The sequence below is a fragment of the Anopheles funestus genome, chromosome 2RL (genome assembly GCF_943734845.2).
Source record: "Anopheles funestus chromosome 2RL, idAnoFuneDA-416_04, whole genome shotgun sequence".
NCBI lineage: Eukaryota > Metazoa > Arthropoda > Insecta > Diptera > Culicidae > Anopheles > Anopheles funestus.
In genome coordinates, this window is record NC_064598.1 from 20972212 (window position 1) to 20994526 (window position 22315).

Genomic DNA, 22315 nt, shown 5'->3' on the forward strand with positions numbered 1-22315 from the left:
CACGGAGATTTCTGTGTTGCTTTTAAATATTTCATATTCTCGAATTTTGGGGATGTTTGTCGCGTATTGGTGCTGGTATGTTACAACACCTCCATTATCATGTTCATGTTGAGTTTGCCAAATAATACTATCTTGTTACTTCACTTAATCTTTTTCTTCCCACCACGGACATTGTACTGCTAAAGTGCTATTATCTTCGTCTGTCAATGCTAATTGAATACCTGGTACCTGGAAAGAACCACACACAAAAAAATAATTAAGTGAAAATCATCGCTCTTTAATGGGTCCTTCCGCACTTTAATGCTTTCACCCCCTCCCCCGCGCCGTATTTCCCTTGGCGTAGAAAATGGCCTAGATCTGGGAAAGGGAGGAGGTGTGCTGAGAGAGAAAGAGAGAGCTAGCAATAAAAAAAATACACCCAAAAAGAAAGTACCAGCCTCATCTAATCCCCCATAGTCATAAGCCGAAAAGTAACCGCCGTCTTTCATTGCTGCTTGCGTCCCATTACGGCCCGTGTCTGCGCGCCAAAGCAAAAAACACAAAAATACATTGGAGCCCGCTCGCGTAACGTTGCTCAGCAACCGTAACAACATCGGATGACGAACACGCAGCATCCGACATTCGAGCAGCCGTAGTAAACAGCGAGGACTTCCCGTTTTTCGAGCAGTAACAGCGCGCTGCCTGCTGCTCTTTTCACTCTCACGCTCTCGCGCTCTCACGCACACTAAACTCTCTCGCCCGTTTTCCTTCAGGTGAGAGCAGGAGGTGCGTTATGGTTCGTAGTACACTCGTACAGAAGTAGCTTCCGGTGACGGGGTCCAGCTTTATTCCGTTCAGTACCGTGCTATCCTTGACCGTGTTCGCGTTTTGTGAGGTAGTAAATTCGTTCGGTTTGTTGGTTTCGCAACAAGGAAGAATCCGGCCAGCTCAGCAGGGGGTGTTGGATGGATGGCCAACAAAAAAAAGCAAGCCACCCCCCACAATCACCCTAGTGCGCGTAGTCATGTGTTTCGCTAGGTTCTCGCATCAACGATCACGTGTGACGCACCGGTTCTAGTGTGCGTGTTTTGTGTTTAGAGATGTTTTGCTTGCGCCTGTTTTCGTAGTGTGTCTTTGAATTGATAGGTTGGTACGGAAGCTGGAACCACCCTCCCGAGGGGGGAAGAAGCGGAAAGGGGAGTGTTGGGAAATATATAAAAGAAGGAAAATGTTGCCATAAAAATGTGACAGCTCTCACTTTCGCTGATGCCATCAAAAAAACACCACCAGCCCCCACCCAATTCGTACCAATGTCAACAGTCAGCGGTAGTGTACCGTGTCACCGGTCGCAGGGGCCAGACAAATCGACGACACGCAGTTTTCGGTTTGGCCGTACGACTGGCCATGCCATACTGTTTCGACGCGTGCGAGGTTTCGGGTGGAAAAACAAGTGTCAAGATCCGTTGTGTGTAAACAAAGTCATTCGCACGCGTGCGAAGCGTTTTGTTTTGAGTGGTGTGTCTATTAAATAGAGTGTAAGTAAGTGACGGAAATTAGCTATACGTCCTGGTAAGTGAAAAAAAAACACAGGCAAAAGCGGTTTTGATTTTTTTGGTGCAAATATAGCACATAAAATCCGTCAAAGAATCCATTCAAGTGAAGCTACATTTTGTGATAGTGTTTAAACCCGGGAAAAGAGCTTATACGGTGCTGCTGAAAAAAAATTAAAACAAAAAAGTGTTCCCCACTAAAAGCTGCACCTTTTGTGAAAAATAATTCCAATAACCAACCATAGCTAAAGTGCCAATTTTTACAAGTGGCAAAGTGTCTGTGTCTGCCCGCAATGCTACACGTACACGGGCACTGAAGTTGATACGTACGGCGTGAGAAAAAAAAGGGAAGCATTTTGGAAGCTGTATTTTCTTTCTACTCACCCACATCACCGACCTCTGCGTACGTTTTCCACGCGAAGTGCTCAACTGCGAGCAATAGCGGCCAATCCCGCAAAACCGGTAAAGGAGAGAGAGTTCGAATTAGCATAATAATTCAGCTTCAACTATACTATCCGGCAACCCGGGTGGAGTACGAAACCCGGGCTGGGGGCGGCAAATATTCATCCGAAAAAGAGGTTTTAGTGGTTTTGGTGTATGAAATATCGGTCACATTATCGCTAATGTTGCTGCCTGATCCATCGGGCATACCGTACCCAGCAGCTGAAGTGTCACGCGACCTCTCTGGCTTCCCTGGTCCCTTGGGTTCCCGCTAATGTTGGTGGTGTACAGTGTTGACCGTGTTGGTGGACCGTAGTGGTTGGCTAGTGGTTGAAGAAAGATTTCTTTTATTTGAATGCCAAAAGGACAGCAGTACCGTACCGGTACCGGCAGCACGGTACCATCGGTTCCGTAACCATGAGGTATTCCATCGTTGCGAAGTGGAAATTTATCGTCTGTGGATTAATTTTGGCAGCATCCTTCATTACCGGTTCCGGTACGAGTAGAATTTTCGGTAAGATTGTTTTGCATGGTTTTTTCTACTTTTGTTGCGAACTTTATCATTCGTTCGTGTGAAGGCGAAGGAACGTGTTTCTAACTGTGGGGCTTCACGGGACAGTGCGCACTCACTAGCGGAAGTGAAATAATGTCTCTACGAATGGGAACCGTAACCGGGCGGGTTGATGAAATCGTGTGCCGACCAAAAATGACGAGCTGCTTAAAAAGCTATTCCCGACACACTCACCGGGGTTAGGAAAAATTTGTTGCTCTTCGGCCCAAAAACACTCTACGGACAACGGTGCTTCAAACGCCGCACCAACTTTCGCAGAACCACTTAAAGCACACATTCTCACAGAAAGATGTTCGCTTTGTGCAGCAGCAGGCAGCAGGCAGGCAGCAAATGAAATGCGCTACAAACAATTCCCCGATGCGATAAAACACACTCCACTGGGAGGGATTGCGAATCAAGAACACACGGATGGTTACCGATTCCACATCGGTAGTGCTCGCTACCGTAGTCAACACTCCAGCTCGGTACGCTATTGGCACACGGTTAGTGGCTCCGGCTCTCCTAAAAACCCTTGGCTTGTCTTTATTGGATTTTTATTAAACGCTCTTCTTAAACTTTGAAGCATCTTTCTAACGTTATTACGTGCATCATATCTTGAAAAGGGATAAGCATGTGATGCTCACTTGCTACGCTAGCTCATGCGTTGAGTTGTATGTTGCCCTAGCTCCCCTTTCGGTTCCTTCTTCAACATTCACCTGCACCCGCGGAACCTTTAGGCCAACATGCAGCTAACCGAATGTTGGATGGATAACGAGCCCGGTTGTATCCGGTCGGTCGGTGAAGCATGACAGCAAGGTAGTGTTGTTCGATCGTATCGCGTTCGCTTCAAGATTCTATCAGCTTTATCGATCGTTAATTATCGACCACCGCCTCTTGCAAGGTATGGTGGGTTCCACGGACTGAGTGGGGAGGGGTGAGAAAATACGTTAACTTGAGAGGTTTAAGGGTAAAGACTGATTTCATGCAACCTACTTATACTCACAAATGTGATGTGCGGGAAAATCGTTATCATTACGAATAAATATACTTAGCTTTAACCATCAGAGTATCGTTGGTGGAAAATTAATTCATTTAACCGTTACCCATACGTCCTAAACACGATTGTATAGGGAAAGTTTATGACGTCATTCGTTGATATGACCTATAAGAACGTTAAGCCAAGAAGAGAAATTGAGACATTAGTGTGATTGAACGATTTGATTAATTTGTACCAGAAATAAACATGAATTCAGTATGCTTTAAGTGTTAATTGGAAAACGGAATAAGATGTTTGTTTTTTAAACATTGTAAATAAATTATTTGAATACGCTTGCTATTTTCTTGTTATTTCCATTTAATTTTGGAACAAGAGGATTTGACATATACAGATCTGTTCTGTATCTGTTGGTGTATGTATGTGGTAGCAGCGTCGGTCTTACATCAGGGCTGGACTGGGTATCAAATCCCCGCCCGGACCGTCTACCCGTAGCAAGGACTGAATATCGAGCTACGTGGTAAAAATAGGTCTAATAAGTCAGAAATGGATGGCATGACCTTCCAGGACGTTATGCTAAGAAGAGAGAAATAGTACTAAAACTCTTATGCTCCCCAAGAACTCTCGTGTGCAAACTATGGAAAGTCTGTTTTAAGTATTTGGTGTTTGGAGAAAAGGAATTCCGGATAATTCGGTTGTGTATTGGAAGATGTTTTCAGGATCCACTATAAAGACGAATTCTAACTGTCAGAATTCCTACGAATTATGAACTATGAGAAACGATTTAAAATCACCAAGGTTTTTCGATTTCTTACAAGGCAACTTCAGTACTAAAACTACTATTCAAGATTCGATTTGGATCAAGATTGCAGAAAAGACTTCAATTAAAATACAAGAAAAGGTAGAATTATCAGGCTAAGACCTTCACAGTTGTAGTTGAAGAAAACTAGCAAGAGGAAGAGCATAAAAGACTCCAGATGTTATCAGATTAAAACTAGTCGACCATTAAAGCTGCTATCAACTATTCGCATGAAAAGATAAGGTGTGACAGGTTCAAACTAAACCAATGGTGTTGATGTGTCCTTCAGAATCGGAGGGCCGTTGTAGCAGTACAATAGTACCAATTTTTATTGTTCCTGCAAATAGCAAAGTGAAGAAATAATGATTTTTTAAATCAAGTACAGTGGTAAATCAAAAACAGTGGTAAAGTATTGTACGACAAATCACAATATTGGTTACCAGTCTCAATTCCTGGATTCACCTTTTTTCTTCAGTTTTGGAACCAATATATAAAGTACAGTAAACTAAGAATATTTTTAATAGTAAAGGTATAACTATACTTAAAACTTTAAAGGAAAAATGTCATTCTATATGCCTTTGATAGAATAAAACATTAAAACCCGTTTACCGCTTTCCTTGTTCACGATTTGCAGAACCACCACCGCATTGCATATATAATTTTCAAACCAAACAAACCATCCTAACCATATACCATCAGAAGCATATGATACTATGTAGCATTTTTTGTATTGTGCATAAATCCATGACAATGTAATCAAATGAAAAGTATGGCGGAACATTAGCAAAAAAAACTCACCTCGGAACAACAAAGGTTAACCCATTCGAAGCTCAATATCATCACGCCAGGCACACATGTCAGTGTGTGGTAACGTTTTGCGACGTTAGCTTTCCATTGGTTTAATATTTCAATATTAGTCAAATACAACCGATTGACTCGCGACGCTAGTCGAGAGCAAAATCAATTGGAAGCTAAACCTCCAGTCTCCCGGTACTGACGGGGCGAAAACCCCCTCCTCCTTTTGCCACCCACAAAACAAGGTTTACGCAAAAGATGAAACACATCATCAAATTCCCAACATCCAGCAAAACGGTACTGGCAGACCAAAGTAAAGTCTGGCACGACAACAGAGCACCAGCTTCGTCCCGATGGGAGGAACGATACATCCTTGTCAATATTAGCAATTTAAATACACATTGCCCCAAACGTTTCGATTCCAACCCTCCATTCGCCCATTCCGCAAGAGCAGTACGCATCGAATCGCAAACGATTGGGTAGCGACCAGAAATACGATGTGGGAGTTTTGGGGCCACTTTCCGTGTACTAAAAAGTATAACAAAAAAAAAAAACACAGAAAACACATCCAATGCAACCCCTTTTTGGCCATCGACCGGGTTGGCCTACGTTTCTAAATTTTCCCTCTGTTAATACCTTCGTTTACTTGGCACTTGCTTCCACCGTTTTCCCTTCCTCTTCTTCCCCACCTTACACCGAAATGCTACGGTTCAGGGAAAGTTTATTCCGGACATTTAAACGAGCTTTTCAAACCATCCGTCGACCAACTAGGCATCGCGGTCGGCAGCAGGCATCCAGCCGTGTACCCCGTGGGTGAAGTGTTTCGACAATTTATTCGACGATACATTACAAATGATTGATTTCGGGACGAGCACGACAAGGACGACTGTGTTTCGATGTATTTTGTTTCCTCGCCTTCCCTCCGCACCCCTTCTACATCGGTTTTTGGGCCGTTCCGCAATCGAGGCGGAAAAACCCCATTTTCATGTCCTACGCTTCGTGCGAACTTTCTTGCGGGCAATTCCACCCGCTGCTGCAAAGGTGGAAGGGCCCGTCCTGCGCAAACAAATCACAACTGAATTAGGATGAATGGTGAAGTATTTGGTTGAATTATGGTTCACAATTCGTTTGGGGACGCGAGACGCTTGCGGGTTTCTGTGGTGTCGTCCTGCTGGGTTTTTTTTCAGTTTTGAGGTTCAAATGAGCGTCTTCTTACAATCGTTTCAATCAAAGGCAAGACGAAACGAGCGGTGAAGTGTTTTGTTGTTTTCCTTACCGAAATAGAATATAATTAATGTACCCCTTTTGTTGTTAGATGATGAAACGATTCAATGGTTTGTAGTTCACCGACAGCAATGTGTTCTGTGCGAAATGTTTGAGTGACTAGCAACAGAATGTATTGTTAGTTATGCTTTTATAAATCCATTTAACTAGTGAGAAAGAACATAAAGCATTGTAAAGCATTTTTAAATGAGTCACGATGGTTGTTGAATGTAGAGGGTGTATATTAAATTTTTTATAATAATTTAAAAACCAGGCGACAGATTGTCATGTCTGGTTTTATTTTATAGACACTATAAAATAAAGGAAACTCCGTCGTCGAAAGTAATATCCAAGGATGCAAAAGCTATAGATATTGTTTTTTAAATTTTGTAACAGAAATTAAAATATTTGACGCTTGTTTTCTTGGTCTGATCTAGGTCTTCTTCTTCTTCTTGGCTTAACGACCTTTACAGGTCACGCCGGCCATTTCTGGCTTACTAGACTTATTTTACCACGTAGCCGGATAGTCAGTCCTTGCTACGGGGGAACGGTCCGGATGGGATTTGAACTCGGTCCGGCCGTGTGGACTGGCGCCGTTTTATCACATGCACCACCGGACCGCCCCGATCTAGGTATTGTTGCTAAATATATGGAGAAACTCAAGTAATAAACAAATTTCTTCCAATTCAAGAATGTCTAATTTGACAGTGCAGAAGTCGAGAATCAGACACACAGGCCATGGAACAGCAACAACAGCGCTAACGAACCGACGAACCCACAAACCCACGAACCGACGAATCGATGAACTGAGAACTGAACCCATGACCATCTGTGTTGAAGTCAATAATCAAACGCATAGGGCCATATCACAATCTCGAATTTACGCACTTACGTATGCACTTTCATCATTTACCGAGGGCGGTGTTTTATGTGATAAACGACGCCGGTTCCACACGAGAGGATCGGATATCAAATCCCATCCGGACCGTCCCCGCGTAGCAAGGACTGACTAAGACCGACTAAGCGGTAAAAGGTCTACTGACTGGTGTTTTGTTGATGTATTGGTTTGACGCAATGACGTCCATAACACGCGAGCGACGATGTGTTGAGCCAAAATGACGGAATTAAATGAGTCGAAGACCGTAGTGTTTGCAACAACGTCTGTATAAGTTTCGATCCGTTACCTGAATGCCTTCAGTTTAACCATAATACATTCTATTTTCATTACCTGGTTGTTGCAAAACGTTAAAGCGAATAACACTTGTATGTGATAAATGCAATGAAAGACCTATAACCTGGAACCCATTTACATATTTCCCAGCCAGCAGTACATACATTTATGGATGCAGCTGCGTTCTGCATCATTTAACACGCATACAAATGATAAACCCAACCCTTGTTATCTTGTTTACATTTCAACAGTTCCCATCAAGTCCATCAGCAAGGTGAGAGCAAAACAAACAAAAAATCCCTCTACTTTCCATTGTCCACAAAGTCCTGGGAAAGAATAATAGAGGTGCATGCGCGTTTGTAAAGCTTGATCAAACCAAACACAGCATTAAAACATTTCATTAACGTCGTAACGTACGTATCCGTTTCCTTCCATCTTTCGCCACATAATTGACAAATGGCTTACGACTCGATGCCCGGGACGCTCATTTGCACCTTCCTAATAATCCAATTAATTTAGCCCGAGGTCCTTTCGGCAAACAAGATTATCCTTAAACCGAAACGATCCCGACTCCCGTGCCACTTCGGCCCTCACCGCCCCATTTTGCCTTATGATTTGGTAATTTGATTCTAGAGAATTTTCCATTCCGTTTCCGAGGGAGCCGAAGGTGCAGCAAACGAGTGGTGTGGCCGTCTGTATGATCGTACCGCTTGCCTTGGGTACATGTGCACATGCTTTCTTACCATTTGCTACCATTCGGAATGGCTACAAAATGGTATCAGACTTTTCGTACGCTTCGATATCGTCACGACGTCTCCAGCATCCAATCAGGGTGGACGAAATATTTATAATCCTACAACCGATTGATACCAACGGACCGACATAACAGGGGCGCAAAGAGTATTGGAACGATTTTGCCTGCTTTTTTTTTTTGTTCGATAACTGTGTGCACGAAAGGTTGGGAGTGGGTTTACTTTTCTCGGGGTTTTTCTTTTCTTTCTTTTTTTCTTTCATTTCTGTTCGTACGTTGTCGTGTGTCATTCCGGTTTTGATAAAATGCCACAGCCGGTTCGGTGCGGATTCTGCATTCGACAGGTCTTGGTTCTGCAACGTCAAGCACTCTGACGCTCGCTGGTCTGGTCTTCAGCAAAAAAAACCTGCAAGCAGCAGCTTACGATCCGTTTTTCTTTTGCCTTTCGAAGAAAACCGAACACTACGCGAACAGTTGTCTGTTCCAGACGCGCCGTGAGCTACAACTGCTCTTAAGATCGAACGTCTTAGTTTTGCCGTTCCTTACGTACACTTGAGTGTCGGTTGTGGATGTGTGGATGTGTGTCTTTAGAGATATTTTTTTTTGCTCAGCGAAAAGATTCACAAAAACTGATAAAACTGTGCCGTGGCGAAAGGAGAAAGTTTTACCTCGAGAAAGAAATACGAATCCCGAGACCCGTTCGCGGGCCTTCCTGTCAGACCCCTCCGCTAACCGAACGACTACGAGATCGAAGAAATCTGTGTTCTATGTTCGCATCTTTCGCGTTCTACCGCGGCTTCGCGGACGGTTCCCGTAAACCGAGGTCAGAACAAAGAGTCGTCGTACTCTTACGGTAGCGGTGTGGACGAATGTGCCCCCTTTTTGAGGGGAGGGACGGCAGAAAAGGGAAGGTACCCCGATGGGAGATCAGAAAAGATAAGTTTCACTTCAAACAAGTTTTGCGAGCAACTCAATCAACCGGTTAAACGAAACCTTTCCACTTCCAGACGCAACCGAGCTGAAAAGGCGGTAGCTTCCTCCTTTTTTGTTGTTGCTGCACTCCCAATGTGCGTCTTTCGCGCCGTGGTGAAGTCAGCTGTGTGCAAAAAGCTGTTTTCGAATGACTAAGCATTCGCGTAAAGCACTGCGTGTTATATGTTTGTTGGGCGTGTTATTGAAGCTTATCCCGAAAACTTGTCCCACTACTATTGCATCCCGTGCTGTGTACCTTCTTCAAACGCAAGTTCTAGCTGTTGTTGTTGTTGCTGCTGCTGCTGCTGTTGCTTCGGAAGGTAAAGTTTGTGGAGTGTTTGGCAGTGAGGTGAGGTTCGTTTTATCAAACAATTATCTGATCCACTTCCTAATCGTAGTGCGGAGTGTGTTCAAACTTTTGCCTGTGTCTGTCTGCACTGATTTAGTGTTTTTGGGGATTCCGTTTGGCGGAGGAGCGTTTTTTTCTGCTTGAATGTCTCACGACGTGGAGGAGGATTTTGTGGGACGATGATTCGTTTGTTGGGTGATTGGTTACGTGAAAAGATTACTAAAGTAATGTAGCCCATGTTAGGGTGAAGTTTTGGAAATGATTATGATAATGCTAATCGTGATCATGCTTGTGAATCAAGTGGTTGAATAAATTAAAGCAAGATTAATGTTAAAAAAAATCCTTAAAAGTCCTTTTTCGCTTATCGAAATGCGATAAATAAAAGGAAAAAGTATATGAATAAGAATTTTCCACATTTTTTATGTTATGAACAGATTTGTTTTAAATCAAAATAAATGTAAAAACTTTTTTCAATATAAAGTATTTTTTCACACGTCGTGCTGGAAACCCTTGCGATTAATTTAAGCAAATAAAAGAATATATTTTCTGATTTTAAAAAACCAAAGAGGAGACTAAGTATTTGTGAGGTGTTTTCCCCATCAACCCTTTTTACACTGCTACGGGTATTTTTCAAAACAAACAAAAATGTAGGTATGTTGTTAAAAAACGGACGACATAATGCTTACAATCACATGCTCAGTTCATTTCAAGTCAAAGGACCATTACATGCAACGCAGAGGAGCGACTGTGATCTAAACTTACTCAAAGTATAAAGCACATTGTTACCGAACAACGGAGCACTTTTTTTATAACAGTTGCCTCCAACTGTTCTCCTTCCGACAGTGATTTGATTTTCTTCAATTTCGATTATAATACTATCAATAAGTCAAAGAGAAAGTTTCATTCCTACAGGGAAGGCAAACGCAATGCCGGATGAAAGGGTTTCACGCAGAGACGAGATAAGTTTTCATTGGATCATTTGTTTTCACACGAAAAATATTGAACGAACAATAACCGTCGAACAACTTTCACGTAAAACCGATAGATATGGTTTCGTAGCATCATCACCCTTTGTGTCTAGTTTTTCCTTCGTATGTTTTGTACAGTAGCCAACAAAACATTGATGATTGGGTGGATCACGGGAAATGTCTTTTCCAGGTAACGAGTTGTTGTTTGATCCACATTTGATACGTTTTTCCTGAAAAATGCTATCAAACTTTTACAGCTGGTACACATATTGATACGTTTTAGGTAGGATATTTCAGAGATTTGTTTTTATTAAGGAAAAATTGAGTTAAAGTGTTTAGAAATTTTTGCTAGTAAAATATTATAAATACGTCTTAAGTTTGAATTCATTGACATGTTTTAAAAATAAAATAGAATTAAAATTAAATCAAATTATTTTTAAAAACCTCACTATAATCTTCTCTATGCTTTATACGGAATACGAACAGTCTGTCAGTATCGTTGAAAGCTGTATCAATCAATGCATGCTTTCGAGCAAACTCAAAACCCCCACCTGCACAGAGTTCCTATGCTTCGACAGATTGCCGTTCGTTAGAAAAACTATTTCAATTAATTCCCAAAGTTATCAGTCATTAAGTTGCTACTTCCCTGCCGTAAGCTGCCCCAGTCAACCCGAGTGGGCTCCAATCAAACCGGCTATGGAGTGGCAAACAGAAACCAAAACTTTCTACCCTCGGCCGTCGGAATCTTCCGTCGGCTTTCTGGTTCGAATCTTCAGCTTTGGTGATTATGGTTGAGGAAGGAACCGATGGTGCAGGATTGTATCCTTGCGTTCGTTGGCATCAACAACAAAAACTCCCTAGCCGTTGCGATGCCGTGAGATATGCGGGGATAGCGTAACGCAAAAGGGCGTAAAAAGAAACTTCCCAACAAACTAATAACATCGTCGAAGGTTCTTTGCTACGGGGAACGGATTCGATCGAAGGTGACATATTTACAGTGTGTTGCGAAATTCGGTAGGTTGGCCTTTTCGATGGAAACAATCTGAACGAGTAGCAACAACAACAACAAAAAAACAATCAATGGGAATCTGTACAAGTAGTCAAACAGTGTAGGCAGACGATGGTTTGAGTGAATGTGAATGTTTTCGTTGATAATAGTTTGAGGATGCGACCGATGGTAGAAGAGAAGAATGGATGATATTCCTCGAATGGGTACCATATTGTTCACCGAACATCAGTGCTGTGCCTTATGGGCCATTGCCGAAATATCCTTTTTAATCGATTCAAACCACCACACATTGTGGGACAGTAGGTGACAAGCACGCGCAAGTTACATAATGTCTGTGGGCTTTCGGAAAGAACCTTCCTTTTGATTGTCTTATGTGTTGGTGTTGATGGAGGTAATTATATTCGGTTATGAACAAAAAGTGAGAAATTCAAAGTGCTTAGAAATATCGATGATTTATAGTGACGCTGATGGTTTTTAAATAATTTAAAACAAATTATAATACTTTTTTTTTTGTTAAACCAATCCACACACACGCGTATTTCATGCACCTTTTAAAATAATCATTTTAACCTTTGTTCTTTTCACAATCTCTATTGTGCGAGCCTATTAAAGTTAAAATATATTATCCAAAAGCAATAAATCTAACGCAACCCGTGTTAGCCGCTGTGTTGCATGAACCGCGTTAGCCACGGTGCTTCCCATCGAAACATTAAATTATGTTGGGTGGAAAGCCACTGGCTTTAAATTTACGCATGTTTGATGTCACGAAAACATGAAAAAGAGAAATCCCACAGGTCAAGTGCAACACATTTACCATGACGGCCATTAATCATCGTACGAAAAGTGGCAAAGCAATCGGTAGGGCAAACGCAAAACAAGCCATACAAAGGCAACCAAACAAAAAAAACCGCTCCCATTGAAACGCCAAACGATCCGCCACGTTCTGTAATGGACATCATCATTTTTCACCAGTCTCTTCCTTCGACCCGAAAGCCACCGTTCCTTCGCTTCACTTACCGTATCGTTTTGAGGGAGGGACCATCGGACCCAACCAAAAGCAGTGCATAACTCTTTGCGCTCATATTCGTTGCCTCTTATCGTTGCAGATATTGAAAACATTCCCGTGGTCAAGTACGTAGCGGTAGCGGGCAAAAACATTACCCTCGACTGTCCGGGCGTTAACGAGCGTTCGCTGGTGGAGACGCTGGTTTGGCGTACGTCCCATACCATAGCCGAGTACGTCAACGGTTTACCATTGGTCAGCAATCAGCGGGTAAGTTGTACGAACGCTGTTTATCGCGTGTATTATGTCGGGCAGGTTACTATATGTATGCGACGGATATTAAAGGTGTACACAAAACAGGAAGGATGGTAATGAAAAATTTGGCTCATCTCCTTAATCTGCTTGTGGCGATGAAGATAAAAGGTCAGCAGCAATATGTTTCTTTTTTGTGTGTTTGTGCGGAATGTTTTGTGATGGAAAGCGGCGTAACAATGACTATATTCAGACTGCTTTACTTCACTTTAATGAACATTTTATTCGTTGTAACCATATTTAAGTAAATCATGTATATTATTGTAAACAGTTTTTGTAATACCTAGGATTTAAATCATAGTGTGAAAATAATTCTGCAATTTCGCATTAGGCCTTGCTGTAATGTACAACGTTTGTTTTAATCCAGCTCATCAGCTATTTATTTGATTTTTTTTTATATTATATATATTTCATATAAAGTAAATGCGAGGAAATAAATTAAATAAACGCTATTCACAGAGTCAATATGTTAGTAACAGAGTCAAACATGTGTCCGCTACTGGGCGTCTGCATTTGTGATTTGATTTCTAGTAAACTACCAGGCGTCTCCATTTGTGACTTTTTTTAGAGTAAAGTACCAGGCGTCTCCATTTGTGTTTTTTTTGTAGTAAAGTACCAGGCGTCTCCATTTGTGATTTTTTCTTAATGAAGTACCAGGCGTCTCCATAATGTGCTGTTAACTGTTTCGAAGCAATGGAATTTATTAATACCTTCTGTGTTGTATACCTCATAACGTTTAATGGCTGATATGCTGCAAACTTTCTAAAAAAAACCTTCAGAGTACTTTAAACCGCTTGATATTTGTTTAAAGCACTTGATAGTTCAACATATGCAATCTTTAAAAAAAAGCTTCAATTGATACTAGTTAATGGATTTGTAAATGCCATTTACAAACTTTTTTCTTAAGGTTCGATAGATTTGTTGGGATTTTTTGTTTCCATTGTGTGAGAATAAAATTACTTGCCTTAATGTGTTTGCAGAGCGTCTACTCAATAAAGCTCACCCATTAATCCACTGTAGGTGCTTTTCATGCAAGAATAACTCTCTGCGTTTACTGCCAACTGTTTACTTTCTTTCATTATGCTCTATTGCTAGTACGGTACGGTTTACTATGGCACTGTTATCGCGCACCATCCATGAGAAAGCGTTGTGCGTGTAAGATTAATTAGTGCGTCCGCCGCACTCGGCTAGCAAATATCCTAATGAATAGAATTAGTCCAATCGTCTACATTTCACCAAGCATTCCATGCAAACGTGCCCAATCACGGCGTACCTACAAAGCACACTTCATCCGCACAGCTTAGTGCTGCTTGAGCAGCTATTAACGCTCAAAACCATAACCCATAAGCTGCCCGTCCGGTCACCTTGGCATCCCATTCATTACCGTGCAAAGCTGACGGTTGGTTTGCTTGTGCGAAATTTCGCTCATTTATCCCAAGCCAGAAGACACTGACATCCATTGCTGACCTTTTCCTTCCATGTACGCCGTTCTTCACTCTCCCTACGGTATGAGGTGCTGCAAGAAAGTAACAACAACGACGATGAGGACGAAAAAAAACCTTCCCAACACATCCGCATTCAGTGAAATAATGATGTAACTCATCATTTCGCTTCACATTCTGGCCCCGGGAACAAAGGTGGACCCCGAGTGTAATGATGATGTTCGAGTGTAATTATCGTCAGCTTTATCGACACATTTCTGCTCTGACACTCGTGTGTTCCCTAGCACACCGCTTGACTGGGGGTTGCGTCTATTTTTTTGCTGTTATGTCACCTGCCCTTGTGCGTTTCCGACCGTCCCCCGTACGTGAAAGGGGGGATATTCCCTTGTGCAGTACACTAATTACTACAACGGCTTCTTTGTTATTACCCTTTTTGCTCGTTTCAGCTCACACTGGTGGTTGATAATTTTAGTTTGGTTCTCAGCCCTGCCACCGCTTCCGACACGGCTGAGTACAGCTGCCTGCTGAACGATCGGCACAGTCCGGACGCCATCGTTGACTTGCTGGTACAAGGTAAGTACGGTACAAAATTCTGCGTACCGTTGCACCGGCATGGATGGGGTGGAACCGAGAGACACCTTTCCCACCTTATCCCCATTCCGGCACAACGAACCCGGTACGAAACATTACGAGGTGACAGCGAAATCTCCGGCAAACGTTGCCAAAGCACGTGAGACATGCGGACGGTACAGATTGTCGGCATTCTTCTGGCCACCGCTGGCTGACAGGAGAAAATGTATCATTTTACTTCCTGGCTGCCCGAAGTCTAACGAACCGACGTCTTGCCCCAGCCCCATATGACCGGGCGCTTGTTTTCTTAATGTTTCCAAAGATCTGGCTTTTGCCTTAACGTCTACTGCTCTTCTGCTTGTTACTTCACAGATGTACCTGACCCGCCCGGACGTCCGCTAGTCGTAAGCTTCACGTCACGTTCGGTCGATTTATCCTGGGCCCACTCGCAGGATCCCCGAAATGCACCGGTTACAAATTTCATCATCGAAACAAGGTACGGGGGGAAAACGCAAGAGGGAAACCCATTTCGTCGACATTATGTTTAGATTTACACCGACTTGCCATAGCTCCCGCATCCCGTGTTGCACGTCGTCCGGGAGTAATACTTTCCCCGGGAGGGAGCGAGCTGCTAGAATATTTATTTTACAACCTTTTTCCTCTTCAGAAACACAAAAAAAACAAGGAAGAAAAAAAATCGAAAATCCCACTAAAAAGCTCGGTAGCACATACCTTCGCAAACAACGAGTTAAGTGTAAGATAAATTGATTCCACTGGCAACTGGTTTCGCCGGTGGTTGTACATGCCGGCGGCTGACGTTGGTGTGGCGGTATTTTCACCACCGGCGCCGGCCGGATGCCCTTGTGATACTATAAATTTTCTTTCAGTATTGATTTAGGCATGGCCGGGTAAGAGAAGGTCCCGAGAATTTATGGTAAAGTGTTGAGCGTGTTTGTGTAGAAAGAGTTGTCTTTTGCATTGAATGAAAGCGAAGTTGGGCGAGTTGTTAGGACGGGCCTTTGGCAGATCAATAACCAAAGGTAAACACTTGAATAGGAATTGGGAAAGAAGTGTATCGCTGTTTTTTTTTTCGTCTCTTCCTCTTTCCTGAAGTACTACCTCGGGGGGTTTGTTGCGTTGAATGAAAAGAAGTAATGAATGAAGACTTTACTGCGTGTACATTATGGGAAATGTAATCCATCATTAATTTTCATCATACCGGTAATTTATTTTTTGATCGTTCAAAAAGCAATTTGTCATTTTGCTGTGTCTTCTACATTATGCATTATAATAGGAAAGATCTTTTAATACTTAAGGTAGCATAAATTAAACATTAAAAATAATATACATACCTAAGTTTAAACTTGGAGTAAATAAACTGTTCAATCGGTAAAAATCTAAATTTTCAGCCGTTTTATATTCAACGCTTATAAATTTATAATTTTATAAATATACGCTTATAAATATGCCTAATTTTCCTCCTTATACTTTGCCTTATCCCGACATGTAGATACTTTAAAAAGTATGGTACCCAGAATATGGTTCCAAATGCAAAGTTCACGTACAATTATTGACTCACAACAATGGGATAAAAATGTGCGAGTTTAGAGGACAATCAGTTAAAGCTTTTCTGAAAATTCATTATGTTAAATTGTACCCAAAAATACAATTCCCAAAATCGGGAACAACAAACTGTACAAAAAGACTTTATGCTCTCTCTCCAATATACTTGATTAACGATTATAATGGAACTCCCGAAAAAGTTTCGTTCTCTAGAATATCACAGTCAAATCTGAAATTCACGGAATATTTCTGTTAGTTACAAATTGATAAGTACAAAGTTGGTTTACCATTTTTAGCGAAAAATAGAACGTACCTTTTCATACTCAAACAATAATTACAATTTCCGGTACAGTTTTCCTAGTACATCGAAAAGTGTTTTAGAAAGATTTTATACTCAATCATGACACTTTGGATTTTGTTTGAATTTCAGGACAAATATGTTGAAATTATGTTTCCCCACCACCCCTTTTCGTTGTTGCTTTTTTGTGCTCTCTAGTTCCATGAAATATCCCCTGTGGGCATAAATATAGCAAAAAAAAACCCCGATTCCATTCGTAAGCTCTGGCAAATCTGCATCCCGAGCGAATGAGCATTAGCCCAAAAAAATTGGAAACTTTCGGAAAACACCCCATATTGTGCGCCAACCGAAAGTTCGGCCGAATCTTTTGTTATTATTTTCCACCTGGCTCACGGAGAAAAGACAAACACGAACTCGAGAAATGCGATCCTCCCGGAACACGCACAATCGCGCACATACGCCTTAGGTACGCATTCACAGCGAAGCGTAGAACACATGTCCTCCACTTCGGATGCGGCAATATTGGTGAACGGTGCTAAGCCCGAACGTGAAGACGGGTGGCATAGGTACGTTCTTAAAATGGGGGAAATGAGGGTGAAGAGGAGGATTATCAAACATTTCCCTACCCTGTTTTAAGGGAACGTACACTTTCTTCACTGGCTGGTTGGTGGTGTCGTAACAAAAGTTATCTCTATCAGCGCCGGAAAAGTGGGAAATTGTGCCCCACTTCGGTTTTCGCCGAAAACCACAACCAAGATGAAGCACGGTGGCACGGTTGGGTGAAATTTTTAATCTTCCCATAATACCTCAGCTTCGCAACGAGATAGGCTTTCGGTTTATGTGTCTTGGCTTGGTGGGTTCGTTGTTCGTAGTTTCGGTTTTACTTTCTGTTTTGTTTTTTGCTCCATGTTTATTTGACGTATGTTTGCCTTCCGTTCCGCGTTAAACGGGAAGTGGGATGGATTTTTGTTTTTCGTTTTTTTTGTTACTTCCCTTTTCCGTACCCATTCTATTCTCAGGCAACCGACCAGCTCTGTAGCTTTCTCGTCTGTAAACGTATACAAAAAAAACGTATCGTGTAGGAACAGATCAAAGTGAGAAGGAGAAGCAGAAGTAGAAAAAAAAAACACATTAAATCCATCGGGAGGAGGTACGTGTGGAGACTGTATTTCGTGGTATTTTTGTTTTCGAGTACACCGATGAGTTGAAATTTATGACTTTTTGGGCTACACCTCTCGTGGTGGATCGCGAATGTTTCCCCCCCACACTCCCAGTAACACGTGCAACCGAATATTGGCTTGTTTGCTGACGGGTAGAAGCTCTTATCACAACATTGGTTTGTTGCCCGTACTGTGAAAACGAATTTGTTAAATGCATTTTCCCGGCAAAGCATGGCTTCCCATGGTAAAAATGGTAAAAATTAATACCGGAATGGGAAAGGATATCTAGTGATAAGGAAATGGTAGGTAGAATCAAGAAGGACGCATAGAAACGTATATTACAATCTGTAATGTATGCTTTTGGTGTAGTTAAATCCGAAATTATTTAAATATAATCCAATTTGGAAGATTGTTTGTGCTTTGTAGACGGCCAAAAAAGACTCTCCGAATTAAATCGTTTCATGTGATTTTCATGACGTAATTACAACACCCAAAAAATCTAATTTCAATCAAAAAAGGAGTTAAAATATTCATAATAGCAGGTGGTTGAGTTTGAATATTAAATTCAGTTTAAAACTTAATTTTGATATCCGAAGCCACACATTAGTAATGTTGAACCGTTTGTGTTTATAGATCGAATATGTTTGTTTTTTTACAAAGCTACATCTCTAATTAAATCGATTCCCATATTTCTTTGGGGACTTGTTAACTGATTGATTTGACACTTTCATCAGATCGTGGATTATGCAGGTCTAATGGGCTGCCGCATACTCTGCTAAAAGAACGATACTTGGAGCATCGTTCATAGGAGAAATATTTGGAACCAAATTGGAACGGTTTCTTTTGAGTGATCCTTTATAGTTTATGAAATACCAGTGAACACATCACCAAATCCTTTTTTTTATGTCGCCTTGAAAAATTACGCATATTGTTATATTTTTATTAACTATTTGTGAGGTATTTTTGAAAATTAAACCAATTTTAAGTGGAATATTTAACATTGAGTTACTCATGTTTTATTTTCATATTTCTCTCATAGAATTGACGCAATGACTCATGGTGAAACATAGCAATAATTGTTTCACTATCAACATACCAATAATATGCCCAATTAACTCATTTACGCGGCCCGGTGGTGCATGTGATAAACGGCGCCAGTCCACACGGCCGGACCGGGTTCAAATCCCATCCGGACCGTCCCCCCGTAGCAAGGACTGACTATCCGGCTACGTGGTAAAAATAAGTCTAGTAAGCCAGAAATGGCCGGCGTGACCTGTAAGGTCGTTAAAGCCAAGAAGAAGAAGTAACTCATTTACACTTAATTGTCGTAAAAGCGATAAAAATATTTTCTAAAAGAACAATCACATTAAATCGATATCGTTCACGTTGCCTTAAATATATGTGTTATATTGTATGTAGATTCAATTCGAACTCAATTTAAGAATTCCTTTGAATTCGGTTTTCTCTTTTGTAATTGATATTTAATAATTCATTGTAACCCGGTCACTACATGCTTTGCAATTGTCGCGTTTGCGGATGCTGCTAACGTTAGCGCAGATTTGTGCGTTTTGTTTTCTTGTGTGTTTGGCGCTGGAAAATCTTGTCATAATTGTTCCGGTATCATTAACAATGCAGCAATATTTGAGTGAAAAGAAACTTATTTCTACAAATTCGCATTAAAATACATCAATTTAAAAATTTTGCAAAATTTCCCCCAAAAAAAAACTAAGGCTTAGGAAATTTTCAAATTTATAGAATGTTTTTAATTTTTTTATTATATTTTATTCTTTTTTCATTTAAAGCATTGTTTGAGTGAAAAAAAAATTATTTCAACCAAATAAGGCTATAGCCTCAAAATATTCAAATTTATAGAATTTTATTTTTTATTTTTTTTACTCTTTTTTTATTTAAAGCAATGTTTGAGTGAAAAGAAACTTATTTCAACAGCCATTCTTCAGTTTTAAAAATAGTATTTACATTCACAATAACTATAAGCAACACGTACGTACCTACTTTAAAAAAATCACTCGATTTTTTTAAACAAACAGCGACTTTTGATAATTTTTTTTGTATGGAGTTTCGCAAAATTTTTCTGAATCGCGTTCGCAAACGCGCCAGTTGCTAAGCGGTTAGTCACGAGGTAATGTGTGTCATTTTCTCACACAATTTTGATAAAAAAAACAAACGCAAAATGTATGAAACCAATTTCCCCGTTCAAATAATGGCAGCGTTCAATAAAAATTACACTTTTTTGTCATCTTTAAATATTTCGTTTCATCACAAATAAAAACTTGCACATCCAATTCCGGTCATGTGTAATACATTCTACTTCCTGCTTATTTGTTTCAGAATTGGCGAAAATGGTGAGTGGGAGCTGGAACCACCGATACACACGAAAAGCAGCCAGGCCGCACATCAGGTGACAGGGCTACAGCCATTCACCGTTTATAGCTTCCGGGTTATCGCCGTCAACAAGCTTGGCCATAGTCAACCGTCAAAAGAATCGTATTACTTCGTTACATTGCGTGAAGGTAAGTTTCCACCGTACGAATCTGCCTGCCTGGAGGTGTCTCGGACGGAATGTTTCTTCGCACGCTTCACCATAATTCAGCACCAACGTTCCACGTAGCACAAAACCTGGCCCCTGTTGTGGCATCCAATTAAGCTGTTCAAATTGGCAAGGCCTTTCCTTGCTAGACGCACAATTTAAAATGACCTTCGGTAGAGGAATGTCGACCATGGGCGGTAGGGATTGGCAAACCATCCGAATGTTGGACGACCGAATTTGAAGGCTCGTGGCAAAGTAACGCTTAAATGCCGCCGCGTACGGTAAGCGTGAAATGTCTGTCCTTAGAAAAGCGTCCTACGGTCGGCGGTCGTAATTGTTGAATAAATTTAAATACATTGAATACCTGCCCACGTCCGTTCGTATTGAGTTTGGTGGCGAAATGTGTTTTTTTTTTTCGTTGCTATTGCTTTGTTTCATCTCAAAGCAGTTGATATTTACGCGATGTCCGGATGGAGTCGTGCTGTCGGTTCTAGAGCAAAAGCCCCAAAACGCTCAATCGGCACGAAGGAAGGTTCCACTGCGAAGGATTGGACCGATTGTTCGCGCGTCTCGATGTCCGTGAAGCTACGGTAAAGCCGCCGTAGCGTGAAAATCAATTAACGCTGCCGTAAGTGTCAGACGAAGCTGCTTAATTTTTGGACGGCCCAGTCCCAGTCGGTTCCGTTTTTCGCGTGGAAAGTGAACGATAAAAGCTCATTTCATTGGAATTGGAAAATGGTTCATTGTGCCGGATTCTTATTTGATAAACGTTTACCAACGAATGGTTAAGGGGATGAACATTTTTGCGAACGTTTAATGATCGTATATCGAATTGTTCTCAGAAAATTTTAATTTAAACAATTTTTTAATTATCTTTTAACTAGGCCTAAGTTCAATAGTATTTTCACAGGCTCGTTAACACAGCGAATGATCATAATTGTTATTAATAGTAAAACAAAATCAAACATATTCCTCTACACCGCACGCTTTTTTCTCAAAAAACTCTATTATCTATTATTAACATTCAGTAGTGCTTTTAATTAAATTTAATTACCATTAAGTACATTTAAAATCACTCTAGAGAGAGAGAGAGCGAGAGAAAAAGAACAACTAAATGGGCTGGTATTTTGGGATAATTTTTCCCTTCCGGACTTGGCCGGGGCGCGCGTTTTGCGGTTGTATACCACCGGAAACCACATTCTCGGTGAAAGCGGAAGCACACTAAAATAGATAGTCCACCACTGGGGGAACCGGTCCTAATGATCAAACTTACCTAATACCATTACCGACCAACTTAACCATCCCCGTTGTAGCCCCGTTGTGCAACCACCCAGGCTGCCCATTAGTTGCGCTGAGCCATTTTTCATTTACGTATTCTGTTTCGCTAGCTATTGATTTTTTTGTTGTTTTTGTTTCAATTTTCGTTTCGTTACTCACTTTTCAATTTGCTCTCCCATTGCAGCACCGACGGGAAAACCGGTAACAACAATCGCACACAACACGTCCGCCACCTCTGTATATATCTCGTGGAAGGCACCACCGCCCGAATCGATACTAGGCGAGTTTCTCGGCTACCGGATAACGTACCGGCCCCGGGACTACCACACGGACGACGTCAAGGAGATCTACATTCGCGATAGTGCCGTCGAGGTGAGGACGTCCAAATTCGATTTGCTCCGTGCCGTGGGTTTTGCTGGCGCCAGCCGGACCAGTCTGTCCGGCACGATGGCAAAATCGGACTGAAGGGGGTGAAAGGGATGGTGGAAAACTGGAAGAGGGGGTAAGGGGGGAGGGGGGAAAGAGAGTGCATCTTGAGGGGTTGATAGTG

General features: G+C 41.5%; 1 protein-coding gene across 2 annotated transcripts in view; it reads left to right on the plus strand.

Annotated features, from left to right (window-relative positions):
- The first annotated feature begins 825 nt into the window (after positions 1 to 825).
- LOC125763038 (tyrosine-protein phosphatase 99A) overlaps positions 826 to 22315 on the plus strand; it is a 43313-nt gene continuing 21823 nt past the window's right edge. For both annotated transcript variants that reach the window (XM_049425780.1, XM_049425781.1), the window contains exons 1-6: positions 826 to 2484; positions 12698 to 12864; positions 14795 to 14921; positions 15291 to 15414; positions 20289 to 20470; positions 21950 to 22137. In XM_049425780.1, coding sequence (XP_049281737.1) covers positions 2388 to 2484; positions 12698 to 12864; positions 14795 to 14921; positions 15291 to 15414; positions 20289 to 20470; positions 21950 to 22137 — 885 coding nt within the window. In that variant the 5' untranslated portion in view covers positions 826 to 2387. The remainder of the gene's footprint in view (positions 2485 to 12697; positions 12865 to 14794; positions 14922 to 15290; positions 15415 to 20288; positions 20471 to 21949; positions 22138 to 22315) is intronic.